The sequence below is a fragment of the Scylla paramamosain genome, chromosome 24 (genome assembly GCF_035594125.1).
Source record: "Scylla paramamosain isolate STU-SP2022 chromosome 24, ASM3559412v1, whole genome shotgun sequence".
NCBI classification, from domain to species: domain Eukaryota; kingdom Metazoa; phylum Arthropoda; class Malacostraca; order Decapoda; family Portunidae; genus Scylla; species Scylla paramamosain.
This window is the reverse complement of record NC_087174.1, coordinates 14,548,328-14,569,590: the sequence shown is the minus strand read 5'-3', so window position 1 is coordinate 14,569,590 and position 21,263 is coordinate 14,548,328. Positions and strand designations below refer to the sequence as shown.

General features: G+C 37.8%; 2 protein-coding genes across 3 annotated transcripts in view; one reads left to right on the top strand and one right to left on the bottom strand.

Moving 5' to 3' along the window:
* The window catches only part of LOC135112804 (p21-activated protein kinase-interacting protein 1-like), a 30,070-nt gene extending 9,026 nt beyond the window's left edge, over positions 1 to 21,044 (top strand). The window contains exons 3-7 of the mRNA XM_064027627.1: positions 4,576 to 4,670; positions 6,918 to 7,071; positions 7,311 to 7,456; positions 14,151 to 14,345; positions 20,685 to 21,044. Of these exons, the coding sequence (XP_063883697.1) occupies positions 4,576 to 4,670; positions 6,918 to 7,071; positions 7,311 to 7,456; positions 14,151 to 14,345; positions 20,685 to 21,014 (920 nt within the window). The 3' untranslated portion in view covers positions 21,015 to 21,044. The remainder of the gene's footprint in view (positions 1 to 4,575; positions 4,671 to 6,917; positions 7,072 to 7,310; positions 7,457 to 14,150; positions 14,346 to 20,684) is intronic.
* Positions 21,001 to 21,263, bottom strand: part of LOC135112803 (F-box/LRR-repeat protein 4-like) — a 24,360-nt gene continuing 24,097 nt past the window's right edge. For both annotated transcript variants that reach the window (XM_064027625.1, XM_064027626.1), the window contains exon 12: positions 21,001 to 21,263. This exon is cut by the window's right edge and continues 190 nt beyond it. The gene's annotated coding sequence lies outside the window, so the exon portion shown is untranslated.

Here is a 21,263-nt window from a genome sequence, read left to right as displayed (position 1 = left end):
TTTGCTAACCAAAAGTTCAAATTTGGCACTACGCACCATATTTACCTAGTACACTGCTTCATAACTACCCACGCAGTGCAGCAGCATAGCGAGGACAGTCCACCACGCTAGGACACAGGTCCTGTAGCAGTTTATTTTGAGAAGCTAGTTTAAAATTTGACGGCTTATAAGACACATGGGCTTATAAGAGACACACCTCAGTTTGGGCAGGCATTGAGAAAAAAAGATAAATAAGTTGGTTTAAGCTCCAAATATGAAGTGAAGGGTCTCACCTAAGATTTGAAGCCCATCTCATATGTATTCAGATCCTTATTAGATTACGATATTTTACATTTAAAAACTTTAATATTAGCTAGGATCTACCAATACTGGTCCTTAGACCAATCCTGCTGTGAGATGTATATAAATATGGTGTAGGCAGTGACATTGTCAGAACCCAGAGGGGAAATAAACTTTTTACATAATTTTTTTTTTTCTTCATCATCCTACACATAATTCTAGTTGTAATATTTTAGTACATTTTCAAAGCATAAGTATGTGTGAGAATAGATTTACCTTATTCTCAAGAATGTATTTTTATTTTAAATATTCAGTACATTTCTAAACCAAAAGTGTTAAAATAAATTTGTTCTATTTATCATGAAATTTAGTATGGTTGTAGTTTTTTATTCAAATTCAAATCCATGAAAACAACTTTGTTCTATTCACACTTTACTTAAAGGAATAATGACATCACATTAGGGAATGCAGTGAATCTTGTGCATGTCACCAGGTTTAGTGTGCAACTGCAAGTTTGTTTTGGTACATGAAATGTATCATCACTTAATTTCTTCCTGACTGGTGTTATTTTATGGGAATTACCGATAAGTACAACTTGTTATACATTGTTACCTTGCAAAAAAAAAAAGTTATTTTTTGTGCTGTAGAAATTATCATCACTTTGTTTACACATGCAAAGATATTTGGGGTTTGATTTAAGGGCCACTGATGGCACTCCATGGGCTCCAATGTCGCTTGACAGGCACTCCAGGATGGCATGTTGCCATAGACTTACCACTAGTCACTGCCCCAAAGCTGAGCCTTGGCCTCATAAGACACAGGCTCATTTTCTGAGACTTTCTATATATATGTATAGAGCAGGGGTCGGCAACCTTTTGAACATAGTGTGCCAGTTTATAATTCATGCCACTTTTTTACTACCTTGCGTGCCAAATGTTATTTTTTCAGCCCTATATGTAGCCTACGAAAATGAAAATCATAATTATACACTATGACTGAGTATGTAGTGACCATTGTAATTAAAGTAAAATGTATTTTTCTCCATATACATAACATAAATGTGACATTTTTTGTAGCATTTATTATTCTTAGTAACTAAAAATATACTTCTTTATTTTAAAATTGTACTCACATTATTAATGCGATCCTTGCCCTTGCTTCCCTTTGGCCAAAGTTGAAATTTCAGGTGAATATCTGGACACCTTGAGCTTTACACAACCCTCAGAATGATCCGTTGTAAGGTTGCTGCGATGGGGATTGAGGATGTGCTTCATGTGTGAAAATATCTGCTCGCACTGATATGTAGATCCAAATGCTGATAGCAATGCAAAAGCTACTTTCTTCATGCAACTGAATTTATCAGGCAGTGATGTCCAGGAACTTAATATGGAGGCTGCATGATCAGTCGTACTAGTTTCCAATATTTCTCGAAGATCCTTAAATTTAGCTGACCACAATGATGATGCCTGAAAGTCAATTAACTGCATTTGCAACTCCTCAGTTTCCATCCACTCAAAAAGAGATGCGTCCAACTCACTGTATCTAAACGTGTCTGGTCTGATTAAAAAGGAAAACACTGGGCCGATGTTTTGGAAATCTTTAAATCTGATTGAGAACTCAGATTTCAATTCTTGCATGTACACCTGAAGATCAGTAGTGTTGATAGGATGAGTTGCAGATAAGTTTTTCAAGTTTTTGAAGTAACGGAAAGAACCATTTTTAATATCTGATGAGTAAACTGCAAGCTTTGCAACAAATGCCTTCCAAGTATCATACAAGTCCATCACTGTTTTTCCTGCACCTTGCAAGAGAAGACTGAGGTCATTTAGATGTTTGGTGATGTCTGAGAGAAACATAAGTTTCACAATCCAGTCTCTGTCCTCCAGCTCAGGGTAGCCTTGGCCTTTTTCTGTTAAGAAAAGCTTGACTTCATCAAAGCATTCCACAAATCTCTCCAATACCTTCCCACAGCTTAGCCACCTAACACTGCTGTGCAAGGGTATATCTTTGTAAGCACTGTCCACCTCTTCAAGGAAAGCTTGAAACTGCCTGTGCGTAAGAGAAGAGTGTGCAACAACAAAATTCACTACTTTTGTTACAGTAGCCATCACCTTGTTGAGATCAGAGTTCGAGATTTTGGCACATAAATTTTCTTGATGAATTATGCAGTGCAATTTCAAAATGGGGTGTCCAATTTTATCCTCAACAAGCTTGGTAAAACCCTTGTTTTTTCCTACCATAGCAGGGGCACCATCTGTTGTAACTGCAAAAATCTTTCTTATGTCAACCCCTCTCTCCTCAAAATGGTCAGTGAATGTCTTCAGTATGTCCTCCCCCTTGGTAGTGCCATACATAGGTTGAAGACAGCACAGCTCCTCGTGTATCTCTGTGTCACTGTACCTGGCAAAAACAGCCAGGCGGGGAATGTCATTTATATCCACGCTTTCATCCAGGGCCACACTGAACACAGGTGTAGTTGTTAAAGCAACAGTTTGTTGCTCACCTACATTAGCAGCCATTTCAGAAATACGTCTCTCCACGGTCCTAGCTGAGGCAGGAATATCTTTTATCCTTGAGATGATCATGTGTTTGTTTGATATGCCATCAAAAAGCACCTCAGAGCACTCTAGGAAAGCTGCTTTTATGAAATCTCCATCAGTAAAAGGCTTTCCATGCTTGGCAATACACAGAGCTAGTTTGTAACTGGCCTCAGTTGCATTGATTTTGCTAGCACTCAGATTCTTAAACACATTACTTTGTTTCTCATAGCGGGATACTGCTTTCTTAATCGCTTCAGTCTTGTCTGCACTGTCCTTGAAAGTCTTCTCGTGTTTTGTTTCAAAGTGTCTTTTAACACTAGATGTGCGGCACACGACATTTTCGCAGCAGAGAGCACACACAGCACGATCATTCTGTTGAATAAATCCAAAGTCATTTGTCCATGATGACTGAAATGATCGGACATCAAGTTTGACTTTTTTCGCAGTAGCCATGGTGAGAGTAACTAGCAAGAGCGTCACTCAGGGCAGCTAAATAGTCACTGAAATAGCAGCGCTGCTTGACTGATGCGTCACCAGCGGCGGGGGCCAACGTGTCTCATACTCGTCTACATCTCGCTGTGCTCACGTACACCTCATCGCGGGTACAAAACATTTTCGTTTTAATTTAATCATTTTAATATATCAAAAGAAAGAATTATTTAGAATCATACGAAAATTTAAATCATAATTGTAAGGATGTACAATACACATTCTCTCTCTCTCTCTCTCTCTCTCTCTCTCTCTCTCTCTCTCTCTCTCTCTCTCATTATTTCGTTGCTTTACTTTTTTTTTTTTGCTCCATATCACGTGGCGTGCCATAGGCAAGCACTCTGCGTGCCAAGTCTGGCACGCGTGCCATAGGTTGCCGACCCCTGGTATAGAGAGAGAGAGAGAGAGAGAGAGAGAGAGAGAGAGAGAGAGAGAGAGAGAAGGCACATCTTATAAGCCATTAAATATGGTAATTTAAAAAATTTACCGTACTGCACCGCAGTGGGTCTGGCTTGAGATTCCATGGCATACAGACCTCTGCCAGTCGGCCTCTGAGAGGCATAGAGACAGGAGGGTTGTGCTGCATGATGTAGAAAGCCTACTTTATTACATGAAGTCCACAAATAGACAAACATACCTGTCTTATGCTTTCAGTAAGCCATCTTAATAAATTATATGAATAAAGGTGTGTATAACCTGAGGAGGAGAGAGGGAGGAAGGAAAAAATGTGCATGAGAGAGAGAGAGAGAGAGAGAGAGAGAGAGAGAGAGAGAGTCTCATTTTAATCTGGGTCATATGCCTGGCTTAGTTGAGTCTTGTGTTTGGCAGAGGCCTCAAGCCTGTCACTACTCAGTAGTATCACATCACCCATAAGGCAAGGTGCTCTCTCTCTCTCTCTCTCTCTCTCTCTCTCTCTCTCTCTCTCTCTCTCTCTCTCTCTCTCTCTCTCTCTCTCTCTCTCTCTCTCTCTCTCTCTCTCTCTCTCTCTCTCATGGTATCAAGTATTGAGTAAGTAAGCATTACATCACTTGCAGAACGTATGATACTTTTTTTTTTTATATATAATTACGACGACGAGTTACAAACAAAATGACTCATAAGCAGTTTTCTGGAACATATCTTGCTCATAACTCAAACACCCTATGTATATGGAAAAAATCCATCTGCTGTGAATGGAATTAATCCTAATACACTTTAATACCAAATCAAGTGTTGCTCTGTATTTCCATAGGAGAGTTTGTAATGCATTTTTATTCTTGTTTTGCAGGAACCATTTCCAGCTTGAGCTTCCATGGGGCAACTCATCTTTTTTCTGCGGCAGAGGATGGAAATATTTGCATTTATAAACAAGGAAAGTGGCAGGTAAAGCAGTGACTGATGGAGTCTTTGAACATTTCATAACAAATTTTCAATCAGATTTCTTACAAAATTCAATCTCACATACCTAACTAATTATAAAATATGCAGCATGATAATTATGTGATGTGATGCTCCATAAAACATGTCTAGTGTTAAGTGACTTATTCATTTAAATAATCAATGTGTGTTTGTTGATTCATAGTATAATATTGAAAGTAACCCATCCTGCTTTCTTTAGTCAAAACATGGTGGTGATTTTTTTTTTTTTTCCTCCATCATAGAGATGTTATGCAAAAACAAAAGTTAATGCCACTCAAAAAAGAAAAAAAAACATAGCTAGAAGAAATAAAAGAAAGACCAGTTTATTTTTTCAGGTGTCTTGAATGCTCCTCTCTTGGAACAGTTAAAATTGTAGGCAGGGAGAAATACAGAAATGGAAACAGAGTTCCAAAGTTTAGCAGAAAAGGGATGAAGAAATTAAAATACTGTGCAGCTTTGAGAGAGGAGGGGGTATATATACAGTTAACAAGTTTGGAGCATCAGTAATGATGAAAAAATAATGTTGAAGATAGTAAGAGATGCAACATTTATGATGTATAGAGAGAATCAAGACATTGACGGAGAGGACTGTTTGGATGGCAGTATGAGTTGAACCTTACCATTTATGGGAGCAGTAGTCCACATATGGATGGAGAAGGCCCCTGTGTAGAATAAGTAAACAGGAGGAAGAAAATAATTGTAAGTAAAACAAAATGCCAAAACTCACGGAAACTATTTTAACATGAAAGGAGATGTGAAATTGCCAGTTTAGATTTATGGTGGATAGTCCAGGAATGTTCAGCATAGAATAGGGGTAAGTTGAGTGTCATTGATGAAGGAGAGGGGATAGTTGTATGGAAGACTGTGTCAAGTGTATAGATGAAGGAATTGAGCTTTGAGGCTTTGAACAACACAAGATTAGCCTTGCCCTGTTCTGAAATAATAGAAAAATCAGGAGTTAGGCATCCTGTGACTTTTTTGCATGAATTGTTTAATTTCTGCTGAATTGGGGATCAATTATATTAGCATAAGTGTGAACAGAAGTAGTTTGATTGAGATCATTTATGAATAATAGGAATATGGTGAGTGATAGGAAAGAGACCTGTGGAACACCACTGTTGTAAGGCTTAGAACAACAGGGGTTTTCCTTAAAACCACTGCAGCAGTAGAATGACCAGGAAGGTTAGATAGAAAGTCTGCAGGAGGAGGGCTTAGAAATTAAAGTTTTATGCCAGATTTTATCAAAAGCATTTCATTTGTCTAAGGTAAGAGCAAAGGTTTCATCAAAATCCTTAAGAGAGGATGACTGAGCTGCAGTAAGGAAAGCTAGATTGCCAGTAGGTAGTCCTTCATGGAATCAATTCTGAGAGTCAGAAAGATTGTGAGCAGATAGATGCTTCATAATCTTTCTATTGAGGATAGACCCTAAAGCTTTAGATTAACAGGAAACAAGGCTATAAATCAGTATGTAGAAGGATTGGAACAGTCACCCCTCTTAAGAACAGTTTGAATGTAGGCAAACTTCCAGCAAGAAAGGTGAGCATAGATAAAGAGAAATGGAAAAGCTTGACCTGGCAAGGAGGAAGCACAGAAGCACAGTTATGGAGAACACTTGGAGGGACTCCATCAGAGCCTTAAAGCTTCTGAGAATCAAGACTAGAGAGGGCAAAGAAATATAATTATGAAAAAATTTTTATAACAGACATAATAATATAGTTAGTAAGGGGGAGGCAAGGGAAGAAGAAGTTCTAAATCATCGTGTGAAATTAGAAAAAGTGTAAGAGAAGATTTCAGTTTTAGAGATAGAGAAAATAGCTGTGGAAACATCAGGAAAAAAATAAGGAGGGGAAGATGAAAAAGAAAAATTGTTGATAATTTTAGCTAGATGCCAGAAGTAATGAGGTCAGCTGGCAAAATTTTGACTTTGGCAAGGTGTGAAACAAATTTAGTATGTTTTCAGGCAGAAATACGAAGAGCATGGGCTTCAGGAGATGGAAAGCTAATGTGCCATTTGCAAACTATCAGCTTATCCTTGACAATATGAGAGCTAGTTGAGTTGAATCACAGTTTATAAGCTTTGGGGTTAGAGAAAATATGTGGAATGTATACAGAGACAATCTTTATTATGCAATTTGCACAGAGAGATGAATCTCTAACACAGAAGTTTTGGATGAATATATGTAAAATACATAATTAATTCTTATGGTCAAGTGTGAGAAAACGCTGCGTGGCCACCGTGGGGGTGTGGTGGACCTGGCGGTGCATCCCTCAGGCAAGATGGCACTATCTATTGGACGAGACAACACCCTGCGCACTTGGAACCTCATCAAGGGTAGGAAGGCATACATCACCAAGCTCAAAGGAGGTGAGATTTTCAGACATTCATATCTGCAGTATTTTACCATAATTTTAGAAAGCCCCTTCCTCTTTGTATGTTTGTATGCCCACATCTTGTCAGCTTAAAAGGGAAATTAATTCATATCTATTAAAACAAGAGCTGATCATTTGCTAAAATGATAAAACATCTGCTAACTATATGATTTTTTTTTTTTTTTTTTTTTTTTTTACTTTATTTGTTATGTTTTGATAGTATTTTCTTTCCAGCTGCTGATTCTGTTCATTGGAGTCCAAAGGGAATGCAGTACCTCATTGTGAAGGGAAGTTGTGTTGACATCTATGAAGTTGCCACTGGCCATGTGGAACACTCCATTGATTTTAAGGAACATATTTCTGCTCTAACATTTGTTACGGTTTGTTTGAGAATCCATCTTTTTATTATAAATTATTATTTATTTATTATTTTTTATTTATTTATTTATTTTTTTTTTTACAAGTTATTAGGTTAGGGTAGACTTTGAGTGCTGATATTTTATGATAAATTAACATTAAAAAGCCTAACATGATCAAGTTTTATGTATTTTACAACTTTCTCTTAACATTTGAAAAAAGAATTTATTGGTATATCTTTAGGAAATGCAATGATGAAAACATCAATGAGTTAGGAACCTTAACCCCAAAGTGACAGGGGACGCATTGGTGCATGTCTCAGAGCTCTGACAGATGATATATATGCACCAAACAATTTTCTTGCCTTAAATCAAACAGAGGTGGCAAAGAAATGTTTTGAACATTACTTGGCACACTTATAAAGCTGCTTCCTACCACTTTTTTTTTCATGATTTTCCACCTGGTGGTCCTCACAAAATGAAAATCACAGATGATCTACCCTCATCCTGATGCATGGTCTAGTGCAGTGCAAGCCATTTTCATTCACTCCCAGAAAGCGCTGTTAGGCAAGGATTCACACTTCCGGAACTTCTGGTTCAGGGCACAGCAGAAGAACATTCCTTTTGAGATGTGGGGAGAGCAGTGAGGGGCGGATGGGGCAAAACAAGATGGGAGCTGCAGATGCACGAGCTGCAGGCAGTGCTGTATCGAGCATAGCAAACACACCAGCCACTACCCTTACAGAGCAGCTGATATATTATTATTCAACCTTTATTGCCAGTTGAACTAAAATAGCAATGAGTCAGCCAAAAACACCATTAGAAAGGAGGGGAAGAATAAGAGTGATTTTTCTCTAAAAATCTATTATGAGAAGAGGTTCCCATGTCAAATGCTTGTCGCTTTGGGGTTAAAGAGTTTAGGAATGTGAGAAAAATATGAGGGACAGAAATGTAGCTGCCACAGGAAAGAAGTGACTGCACACATAGAAGGCTTAGAGGGGAACATTAGTACATTGTAGCTTTTGGTGGTGAAATACCTGCTTTTACAATATAGCTACCAAGATGGAAATGGGTCAGTGGGCTGCCCAATATATATATATATATATATATATATATATATATATATATATATATATATATATATATATATATATATATATATATATATATATACCACATTTGCTGATGTATTAGATGTACCTCCACGTAAGAAGTCTTTTAAGTGGTATAAAGGTTATAACAAGGGAGACATAAGCAAAATTCCTGGGATGAGCAGTCAGAACAGAACAAGAAAAAAATGGGTTCAAGCTTGAAAAATTTTAGATTTAAGAAAGAGATAGGAAGAAGTTGGTTCTCAAATAGAGTGGTAGATGAATGGAATGGACTCAGTAATCAAGTTGTTAGTGCTAAGACATTAGGGAGCTTTAAGAGAAGATTAAATGGATTTATGGATGGGGATGATAGGTAGATATATTTCATACAGGGATTGCCACATGTAAGCCTGATGGCTTCTTGCAGCTTTCCTTATTTCTTATGTTCTTATTTTCTTATAAGACACAACCCTATTTTAACAATGTTTTGTGAAATAAAATTTGTTTCATCATATATATATATATATATATATATATATATATATATATATATATATATATATATATATATATATATATATATATATATAATGTAATTAGAGAGCCACTGGCCAAGGATAACAAAAATTTTTGATAAAAGAAAGGCCCACTTAATGCCAGTTTTAATAGAGATGTCAGATAGAATAATTAAAAAAACAGGATAAGTGTCTTGAAACCTCCCTCTTGAAAGAGTTCAAGTCATAGGAAGAAAGAAATACAGAAGCAGGAAGGGAGTTCCAGAATTTACCAGAAAAAGAGATAAATGATTGAGAATACTAGTTAACTCTTGCATTAGAGAGGTGAACAGAATAGGGATGAGTGAAAGAAGGTATTGTGCAGCAAGGCAGAGGGAGGAGGGGAGGCATGCAGTTAGCAAGATCAGAAGAGCAGTTAGCATTAAAATACCAGCAGAAGATAGCAAGTGATGCAATATTGTGGCAGTCAGAAAGAGGCTGAAGACAGTCAGTTAGAGGAGAGGAGTTGATAAAATCAAAAGCTTTTGATTCCATCCTGTCCAAAAGAGCACTATGAGTGGAATGAGATGGAATGACTACTGCTTCCATGTCAGAGACCCGTCTTTGTGTGCTGAGCACATAACAGTACCAGATAGTGTCTGTCATGGAGGCGTACATTCCTCACTCTTTTTCTTGACCTAAACCTTCCAAACCTTGGTTTAACACAGCCTGTTCTCATGCTATACCTGATAGAAAGGTGGCCCACAAAAGGTACTTGAGCCTTCCATCACCAAAATCTCATGCACTTTATATTTCTGCCTGGAACCATGGCTAGTCTGTTCTCCAACTAGCCAAAAACTCCTTCATTAATAGAAAGTGTCAAAATCTTTCAAGATCTAACCCCCCGCCTCATGACTTGTGGCACCTAGCCAAAAACATCTCCAATAACTTTGCTTCTTTTTCTTTTCCTCCTTTATTTTAACCAGATGGCACCACTGCCATCACATTTATCTCTAAAGCTGAACTCTTCACTCAAACATTTGCTAAAAACTCTACCTAGGATGATTTAGAGCTTGTTCCTCCCTTCCCTCTATCCTCTGACTACTTCATGCTACCTATAAAAATTCTTCACAATGATGTTTTCCATGCCCTTGCTGGCCTAAACCCTCGGAAGGCTTATGGACCTGATGGGGTCCCTCCTGTTGTTCTCCAAAACTGCTCCTCCATGCTTGCACCTTACCTAGTCAAACTCTTTCATCTCTGTCTGTCAATATCTACCTTTCTTTCATGCTGGAAGTTTGCCTAAGATTCTTAAACATCTAGCACTTCACAATCTTGTATCTGATCACCAATATGGGTTTCGTCAAGGCCTCTCTACTGGTGAACTGGCTTTCCTTACTGAGTCTTTTTCATCCTCTTTTAGAGATTTTGGTGAAACTTTTGCTGTTGCCGTAGACATATCAAAAGCTTTTGATAGAGTCTGTCACAAAACTTTGATTTCCAAACTACCCTCCTATGGCTTCTATCCTTCTCTCTATAACTTCATCTCAGGTTTCCATTCTGATCATTCTGTTGCTGCTGTGGTAGATGGTCAGTTTTCTTCTCCTAAATTTATTAAGAGTGGTGTTCCTCAGGGTTCTGTCCTGTCACCCACTCTCTTCCTATTATTTATCAATGATCTTCTAAATCAAACTTCTTGCCCTATCCACTCCTACACTGATTATACCATCCTGCACTTTTCCACGTCTTTTCATAGATGTCCAACTCTTCAAGAAGTAAACAGCTCACGCAGGGAAGCCACAGAACATCTAACTTCTCATCTCTAAAATTTCTGATTGGGGCAGAGCAAACTGGTATTGTTCAATGCCTCAAAACTCAATTCTTCCTTCTATCAACTCGACACAAGCTTCCAGACAACTATCCCCTCTTCTTCAATGACACTCAACTGTCCCCCTCTTCTACACTAAACATCCTTGGTATGTCCTTTACTTATAATCTAAACTGGAAACTTCACATTTCATCTCTAGGTAAAATAGCTTCTATTAAGTTAGGCATTTTTTGTCATCCTTCTAGCTGCTAACTCTGTACAGGAGCCTTATCCATGTATGGAGTATACTTCACATGGGTTTTAGACAGGGTGAAATCAAAAGCTTTTCATCTCATCAACTCCTCTCTTCTAATTTACTGTCTTCAGACTCTTTCTCATTGCCACAATGTCACATCTCTTGCTATATTCTACCGTTATTTTCATGTTAACTGCTCTTCTGATCTTGCTAATTGCATGCCTACCCTCTTCCCACAGCCTTGCTGCACAAGACTTTCTCTCACCCCTATTCTGTCCACATCTCTAATGCAAGATTTAACCAATATTCTCAATCATTCATCCCTTTATTTGGTAAAGTATAACTCCTACCTGCTTCTGTATTTCCACCTTCCTATGACTTAAATTCCTTCAAGAGGGAAGTTTCAAGACATTTACCCTTTTATTTTTGACTACCACTTTGAACCCTATTTGGGGACTGGCATTTTTTTTTTTTTTTTTTTTTTTTTTTTTTTTGTCCCTCCTTTATACAAAAAAAAAAAAAAAAAAAAAAAAATAATAATAATAATAATAATAAAAAAATATTAGCCACCGTCATTTATCAGAGAGCAAGAAATATGGCAAAACGAGCTAAATACTATGCACATTTTCTCAGGTCTGGGATGTTTCATCACCTTTGGACAAATACTATCTTTTCCCCTCATTATATGACCTTACTTTATTCATTTAAGTTATACAGTTAACATACCCATATATAAATCCTGGCACATATGAAAGAAACAGTCATGATTTGATGCCAAATCTTAGCGGGACACTGATGTTGTTTGTTAACATCATGTCTCCCAGTGTCTTCCTTGAGTTGCCACTTGTCTGTTTACATCCTGTCTCCCAATGTCTTCCCTGAGTTATTACTTTCTTCTTTGGAAATGCAACCCATCCCTTCACACCTTGTTCTTTTATCCTGATATATTCATGCAATCAACCACAACACATGTATAAATTGGGTTTTACAACAGCACTACAAATTCATATCTTCCATCTCAGGTTTGTAGGGTGTTTTGGAGAAGTCGGCATGTCTGGTATCAGCTAGTCATTTTTGTCTCCATGTGGTTTCATCTGTCACAATATCCTCTCAGCACAAATAATACTTACTTGACTCTTTTGGGGATTTGCCAGATAAAATATTGGTCCCTGTAGAAACTAGTGGAAAATGTTTCAAACTAAGTATATAGCAGGAGACTAGAAATAAATGTAAAAACACTGAGAGCCTAGGTGCAAGTAATTAGCTTATAATAACAGTTCTGTAGAATGTGCACCACCCGATCCCATGGATAATGTTACCATAAACACTTAGGATCAGTGTTTTGTAACATTTAAGTACAGTGGATCAACATGGATCACGAAAGGCGGTTTTAGAATGTGCTTCTCCAGAACTGGGAGTGTTGACTAACCCCTGCATTAAAACAGTTGGCAGTCACCAGCAACTCAGCTCATAGCAAATGTCCCAATTAGTTTCATCATTTCTTCTTCAAGTATGCAAATGCAATTCTTATATTCCTAGGTAGATTCATTGTTTTCTTCAACAATCTTGTTTATATAGTAGTCAGCTGTTGATGTGTCTGCTACTATCACCCAAATATCTTTTTCTTTTATTCTTTTTTTCAATATAATGATTTCTCAACTCATAAACACCAGATGGTCCTTTTTTACTCTTCCCAAATTCCAATAAGCTACATTTCTTTGCAGTAAAATTAATTTCCAATTTACAGCTCCTTTTTTCTATCTGGTTCAAATCTTGTTGTAAAAGCTCTCTTATCTTCCTCTTTCTATTTTTTTTTTTTTTTTTTTTTTTCATCAATTTAGCATCATCCACAAATAAATTCATGTAGCTATTGATCCCTTCTGTCATATCACTAACATACACAGTAAACATGACTGGAACCAGTACTGAACCTTGAGGTACTCCATTTACTACTTTTCTCCAGGATGATTTTTGATCTCTAATAACTGTTCTTATTTGAAATCTTCCATCCACTTCAAGAGTCCCCCTCCCACTCCACCAATGTTGTTTATCTTCCACAGGAGGCTATTATGTGGCACTTTACCAAAGACCTTTTTTAAATCTAGGTAGATACCATCTACCCATCCATCTTGCTCTTGTAACATGTCAATTATTCTCAAGTAAAAAACAAATCAAGTTAGTTGTACACAATCTCTCCCTCTATAAAATCCAAATTGTCTATCAGTTATCTTGGCATTTTCTTCCCAGAATTTCATCTATCTACTTTTTACAGTTCTTTCACATATTTTTGCCACAACTGATGTTAATAATACTGGTCTGTAATTCAGAGGGTCTTCTGTACACCCTTCTTTGAATATTGCCACAATTTCAGTCATTTTCTCTTAGTAACTTACTCTCTTAATGAATACTCAACAATATGATGAGATAGTCTGCCAACTGACTATTAAAGTCCTTTAAAATTCAGTTTGATATACCGTGTCTCTCTCTCTCTCTCTCTCTCTCTCTCTCTCTCTCTCTCTCTCTCTCTCTCTCTCTCTCTCTCTCTCTCTCTCTCTCTCTCTCTCTCTCTCTCTCTCTCTCTCTCTCTCTCTCTCTCATTTACATCCAATGCAAGAGAGAGAAAGAGAGAGAGAGAGAATTTTTTTAGTAGTAATAATATTAGTAACAATATTTGTGCTTAATGTGCTAGTGCTTCAACTCCACACCCAAAAGCCTAGGCACAAATATTGTTACTAATAATATTTGTACTATGGCTACATTAAACACACAGTAATTATTATTATTATTTTTTTTCTCAAGAAAAAAGTGTGTCTAATGCACTGGCAAATACGGTGTATATATATATATATATATATATATATATATATATATATATATATATGTGTGTGTGTGTGTGTGTGTGTGTGTGTGTGTGTGTCCATGTTCACTGTGTTATAAGTACTTCAAGTTTGCTGCTAAAATTTGAAATGGTGTGCTGGGTTGTTTTTGATATAGAATACTCAGCTCTTGGTGGGCCATGAATGTACAATGATTATTATAAACCTATGCTTAAAGAATTTTATTTTTATAGGATGACATCATAGCTGTTGGTGGTGAAGGAAAAAACATCTGCCTTTATGACATAGCTACCAAGATAGAAATGGGACAATGGACAGCCCATGCTTCCCGTGTCAAGTGTTTGTGCACCCTGCCTGGTATAGCTGCAGAGGAACTCTGGCTTGTATCAGCTTCTTCAGATGGTATTATAAAAGTCTGGAGTCTGGAGGTAAGGGAACTTGTTTTTAAAGTTATCATTGTAATGTGAAGACAAGCTTTATAATTTAAAATCTTTATACATTCAGCTATTATCATCATTTCATAATTTTTCATAGTGATTAACTATTTATTGATATACAATGCTGTGTTTGTATGAAGTGTTATGCCCCGTCAGGAAGATAACAGGGAATCAGCAACTCCTTAGGGATGCCATCTCCTACCACATACCTACGTTGAATCTGATTGGCCAATGGCATGGCATGTCTTTACTCAACACATCTACCTCCAGGAGTTGGATCGGGCATGTGTACACCATGCTGTGTTTGTATGAAGTGTTATGCCCCATCAGGAAGGTAACAGGGAATCAGCAATTCCTTAGGGATGCCATCTCCTACCGCATACCTACATTGAATCTGATTGGCCAATGGCATGGCATGTCTTTACTCAACACATCTACCTCCAGGAGTTGGATCGGGCATGTGTACACCCTACACTTTTAGGCTGGTAATTTTCCTGGCAATGCCAGAGGGGGCATCCTCCCTGCCCCTCCCAGGGATCCCTGTGGCACAGCAGGGTCCCCTGGGGTCCCCTATTGCCTCACCTAATTGTGCCTTAAGCTAGAGTATATCACCCTCAATGATGTTGCTCCTGCAGTGGCCAGAACATGGGAGAGCAATTATACTGCCTTGCTTGGACAGAGGTGCTGGCAGCGGTGTGCAGGAGAGGCGTTGTGGCTCTGGGTCACTGGCTGGGCTGGTCGGGGTGGTCACCACTGGTCGCTGTTGGTCAGTTGGTCAAGGGTGGCACCCAACATCTGTAGTTTTCCTTGTGCCCCGGGTGCCCTTTGGGTCCATTCATTGTTGAGTGCACGGTCCCTGTGTGTGGCATGTTGGGGCAGTTCCACTTGCAGACTTTGACCTAGCTCACTGTGAACAGGGTGTTGTGGCTCTCCATGTCCCCACAAGAGGGTCTTTTTCCCCAGCACCAGGCCCACCTTGACCCTTGTAAAAGGGGTCATGCTGACAGGGTTGGGTCAGCAGTTTTTCATGTAAACATAGGCCATCCAGCCACATCTACTACCATTTTGCAGCTCATGTGCACTCCCAGGGTAATTGCATCATGTATGTGTGGTGCATAACACGAAGCATGCACCTGGAGCTTAGCAAGATATTTATAACAGCTCTCATGAATGTGTGTACCCTTCCATCATTCACTAACTCTTTCTGTGTCACTGATGCTTGTATTGGTGCAATATATTTGTATATTTATCATCATAACTCATCTCTTCTTCAAGATGGACAATTTTTGTTTGTGCAGTTGGACTCAGCATTAACAGGGGGTTTTTGGAACTAATCCGCCAAATGTCATTTCTGTATGTCTCCTAGTGACATGAGCTAAAATATTGTCTTTGTAAATCCCATGTGCATACAGATGCATATAACATTCATCAATTATGATACTTTTGAAATTCTGCATCGACTTTTAAATATCTTGTATGGATAATTTTGAGAGAAATTTATCAAAACAAATATTTTTCATAATTATTCAATAATACTGTTATCAATCTTTTCTTAAATATGACATATTACAAGTGTAAAATCTGTTGATTTGGACAATAAAAAGGTAAAAAATAAGACAGTACTACATAGTATGACAGAACGCCCAACATTCTTGACCTTTTCCTAACCTCTAATCCTGCTTATGCTGTTACCCTTTCTTTTCCAGTCTCATATCTGTATCTTGTCCTATCACTCCAATCCCTCCCACAGGATCCCCCTAAGCTCAGGTGCCTCTGGTGTTTTGCCTCTGCTAGTTGGGGGACCTGAGGAGGTATTTTGCTGATTTTTCGTTGGAATGACTACTGCTTCCGTGACAGAGACTCATCTCTGTGTGCCAAGCGCAAAACAGAAGTGATAGTGTCTGGCATGGAGGCATACGTTCCTCACATTTTTTCTTGACCTACACTTCCAAACCTTGGTTTAACACAGCCTGTTCTCGTGGTATATGTGATAGAGAGGTGGCCCACAAGAGGTACTTGAGCCTTCCATCACCAGAATATCATGCACTTCATATTTCTGCCCGGAACCATGCCAAGTCTGTTCTCCAACTAGCCAAAAACTTCATTTAATTGAAAGTGTCAAAATCTTTCAAGATGTAACTCCCCTCGTGACTTCTGACATCTAGCCAAAAACATCTCCAATTACTTTGCTTCTTCTTTCCCTCCTTTATTTCAACCAGATGGCACCACTGCTATCACATCTATCTCTAAAGCTAAACTCTTTGCTCAAACCTTTGCCAAAAACTCTACCTTGGATGATTCGGGGCTTGTTCCTCCCTCTCCTCCATCCTCTGACTACTTCATGCTACCTATTAAAATTCTTCGCAATGATGTCTTCCATGCCCTCAATGGCCTAAACCTTTGAAAGGCTTATAGACCTATTGTTCTCCGAAACTGCGCCTCCGTGCTTGCACCTTGCATAGTCAAACTCTTTCAACTCTGTCTGTCAACATCTACCTTTCCTTCTTGCTGGAAGTTGACCTACATTCAGCCTGTTCCTAAAAAGGGTGACCATTCTAATCCCTCAAACTACCATCCTATTGCTTTAATTTCCTGCCTATCTAAAGTTTTTGAACCTATTCTCAACAGGAAAATTCTTAAACATCTATCACAACCTTCTATCTGATCGTCAGTATGAGTTCTGTCAGGACTGCTCTACTGGTGATCTGGCTTTCCTTACTGTGTCTTTGTCATCCTCTTTTAGAGATTTTGGTGAAACTTTTGTCCTTTGAAACCTTAGACATATCAAAAGCTTTTGATGGAGTTTGTCACAAAGCTTTGATTTTGAAACTAACCTCCTTCGGCTTCTATCCTTCTTTCTGTAACTTCATCTCGAGTTTCCTTTCTGACTGTTTTATTGCTGCTGTGGTAGATGGTTACTGTTCTCCAAAATCTATTAACAGTGGTGTTCCTCAGGATTCTGTCCTGTCACCCACTCTCTTCCTATTATTCATCAATTATCTTATAAATCAAACTTCTAGTCCTGTCCGCTCCTAAGTTGATGATACCACCCTGCACTTTTCCACGTCTTTTCACATATGTCCAGCCCTTCAGGAAGTAAACTTTTCATGCAGGGAAGCCACAGAACGCCTGACTCCTGATCTCTCTAAAATTTCTTATTGGGGCAGAGCAAGCTTGGTATTGTTCAATGCCTCAAAAACTCAATTCCTCAATCTATCAACTCAACACAACCATCCAGACATCTATTCCCTCTTCTTCAGTGACACTCAACTGTCCCCCTCTTCTATACTGAATATCCTCAGTCTGTCCTTTTCTTACAATCTAAACTGGAAACTTCACATATCATCACAAGCTAAAACAGGTTCTATGAAGTTAGGCATTCTGAGATATCTCTGCCAGTTTTTCTCAGTAACTGAACACCAAAACAAACATCTCTCAGGACTGATCTGGTGTAATGGGAGAGGAATACAGGAAGCCACAGATTCATGGAGTAGTGGCATGGACACTGCGTCAGGAATTAACTGGCTGTTCAATTACGAGTTTGTTAACTTCAACTAAGGCCGGCCAGTTAGATGTTTGTTTTGGTTAGATATACAGCATTACTCTTGCCAGAGCACTCAAGTTGCCTATTTTCAATTAAAATTGTTGTTTTCATATACTAGGAGGTTGTTCTAGGTAGTTTGGATCTTTAAGTGGCACAGGTATGTTGTCATTTTTAGTCGTCTGTGTTAATATGCTTCAGTTCAGTGGTGTACTTTTCTGGAAATCTTGAGATGACCAAATAAATCTAAATGCCAATTCACTTGAAAAATCAACTTAAATACTATTGTTCATGAACACAGTTCGATTTTACCTGTGATATTACTTAGAAGGAATTGTGTAGAAAAGTATATTATATAAGTTCATTGCATCTTTATGTATGTAGAATAACACTGTAGATATATTTGATATTGTCTCATGTGTGAGAAGGAGACATGTCTGGTGCTGCCGCCAGGTGGCACTCACTAGTTTACCAAACTCCCCATTGTGTTTCTCAGATATGGTTGTATGAAGCCAATAAAACAATACAGAAGGAATGTGATAGATTCACGTTAGCTCCAAAATCTTGATAACAAATTTTATTCATCATCACCGTTTTCTAGTCTTTATACCAGTACCGAAATAAATAATTGAATCACATGGAAAAGTCCTCCTGAATGCTATTATGTATTCAGATCACAGATAAAATCTATTGGGAATGACCTTAGAATGGTTGCTGAGGATATGTACACTCATTAGTTTGATTGGTATTATCATGGTATTATCAACCAGGGAAGTTGTCACTTTGTCAAAGACACTTGCAACTGAGTGTAAAACCTGGTTCTCACTGGCTGAATTCCGCTGACTAGTCAGCAACTGAAACTGGCGTCAGATAGTGGGACACACACAGATTGCCAAAACTGGTAAACCCCTAACTGCCACATGGCCTAGCATAACAAGAAGCACGAGTCCTAACTGCTATTGCTTTCGCCCTAATTAAGGGAAAGGAGAAGTCATTACTTTTCCTTGAGTCATACTTGGCTCATCAGAAGAAGGCAGGAGAGTATGTATTATAGGTTGGCAAGAGAGCCAAGTTTAGAGGATCCTGAAACTCTCAATGATTGGATTTGCCTGGACAAACAAATTCCAGCACTTGCTGCAACTTTGACTGTGACTGAGTACTGAAGTTAAGTTCATGGGTAAAATGTGAGCTTGAATTGGATAGACAAGACATGTGACACATTTGGCTTCATCAGTACCAGTTTTTCCCAGTCTGGTGACCGCTGCTACATCCTTTGCTGAGAAACTGATATGCTAGCCCATAAAACCATGGTGCAAGTTGCTGGTTTGGTGGTCATCGCTGTCTGTTCCTGAAGTTGCCAGATTTTGGCCAGGCTTAAGACTGGATGACACGCAGCAACTCTTCTGGGCTCATGAGTGAGGATTATGATCAGATAACATATTACATACACTGGCATACATGGCTTGAACCATAATCTGTTTCAAAATAGCCATCAGAAACAAAAAAAACATTTGGATGGCAAGGTTTTTTTTCTGAAAACTCAAAGAATTTGGGAAAAAAGTCTATTGAAAGTGCAGTAAAACACAGCTAAGCAATGCCTTTTACCCTATAATGAATAACAAATTATTTACCGTTAGCAAATGTACCAGTAAAGTCACAAAAAGAAATTTATATAAATTTTGTACTCACCCAAGTGATGAAGTTGGTTGTATGACATTAGTTATTGTAAGCAAAATAAAAATAAATTATTCTTTGATCAGATAATGCATTGGTTATGAGTAAAATATGTTGTATATTGAGTACCTAAGTGTATTTTGATACAAACCCTTCCTAAATGGATGCCAGATGCACTCTTGCCCTCAATAATGAGTGATAAAAAGTTGCAATGCATGCTCATAAAGAGTCCATTTGTTTAATTTTATGTACAACCTGCTTGCACCATTTTGTAGAGGAGGCTTTCCTCTATATGGTGAATTGCTTTATTCAGATATTTAATAAATATTGCAAACAGCAGAAATAAAAATCTATAAAAATTTTGTTTCTGTTCTCTCATTTCAACTCAATATTTTTTTTTTTTTTTTTTTTTTATTTTTTTTTATATATAGAAGTTTTAAAAACACATTTGAGTTCTGTTCATTGCTGTGTCAAATGGCATGAACCACAATGGTCTGTTATGTACATGATAAGAATGAAGGCACATAATACATGTATCTTATAGTATTTACAGTATGTGTATGTCAGTTGGCAGCTACAATGCATGTGACCATGTTCAGCCAACAAATTTGGTATTACAAACCTCTCACTAAGCTTGAAATGCATCATGTGAAGCCAGTACACTATCTACAATAATGTTTAGGTATAGTACTCATGCACTGATAGTATAATATAAATAACATCAAGCACAAGTTCAAGCCAGTTAAGAATTAATTTTAATAATTTAATTATCTTGAACAACTGGCATGTTCAGGGACTAATCTTATATCCACAAATACCCTTTCTGATGTATAAACAGTTAGAATTATGAATTGTTTGTTGGAGTTAGCAACACAGTCTTCAGTTGGTGATTGAAGTAATGCATATTTTTGACTAATATTTTACAAAAGAAATTATTGCACACTGCAGATCCCAAAATAAAATCATAGGATTTGCATTATGTGACAACTACTTTTGTGTCAGTGGTGCCTCATAGAGTACAGTATGCACTTGAAATGTATTTGTATGATGTATGATACACTTGAGGGAAACATGAAATTCAACCCATAGAGTACAATCATCTTTCTTATTTTCAGTTGCTGTCTCTCTGCTCAGAGCCAAAACTTCTTGGTGAGGTGAACACAACATGTCGCATAATTTGCATGGATGTTTACCTACCACCTTACACACCTGCTCTGGACACAGACCCTGCTGGCTTAGATGAATTTGCAAGTTCAGAAGAAGAGAAAGAAATCAAGGAAGAGGAGGAAGATGAGGGCAAAGACAAGGAGGAGGAGGAGGAGGACAAGAAGCAGCAGTATGAGGAGATAAAAAAGAAAGCAGAATTTAACTTAAAGTTGGAAAGGAAAAAACATAAAAGTTCTCAAGGTCTTAGCAGCAAAACCAAGAAAATAAAATTTAAGTAGTTTTTATGTAATAAAAGTATCTTTATAAGATTTCTATGTATAAACTTTCCTTTTTCTATAAATCTGTTACAGACACCTATACATATGAATCACAGTATATTATACAGAATTCTAGTTTCTACAAATCAAGCAGTGAAATAAGTATGTCTAACTGGAAAAAAAGACAAGAATGGGTAGTAGTCCCACAATTTTCCTAATCTCTAAACAGATCTACAGATGGATAGCTAAATAAACAGACAGATAGACAAA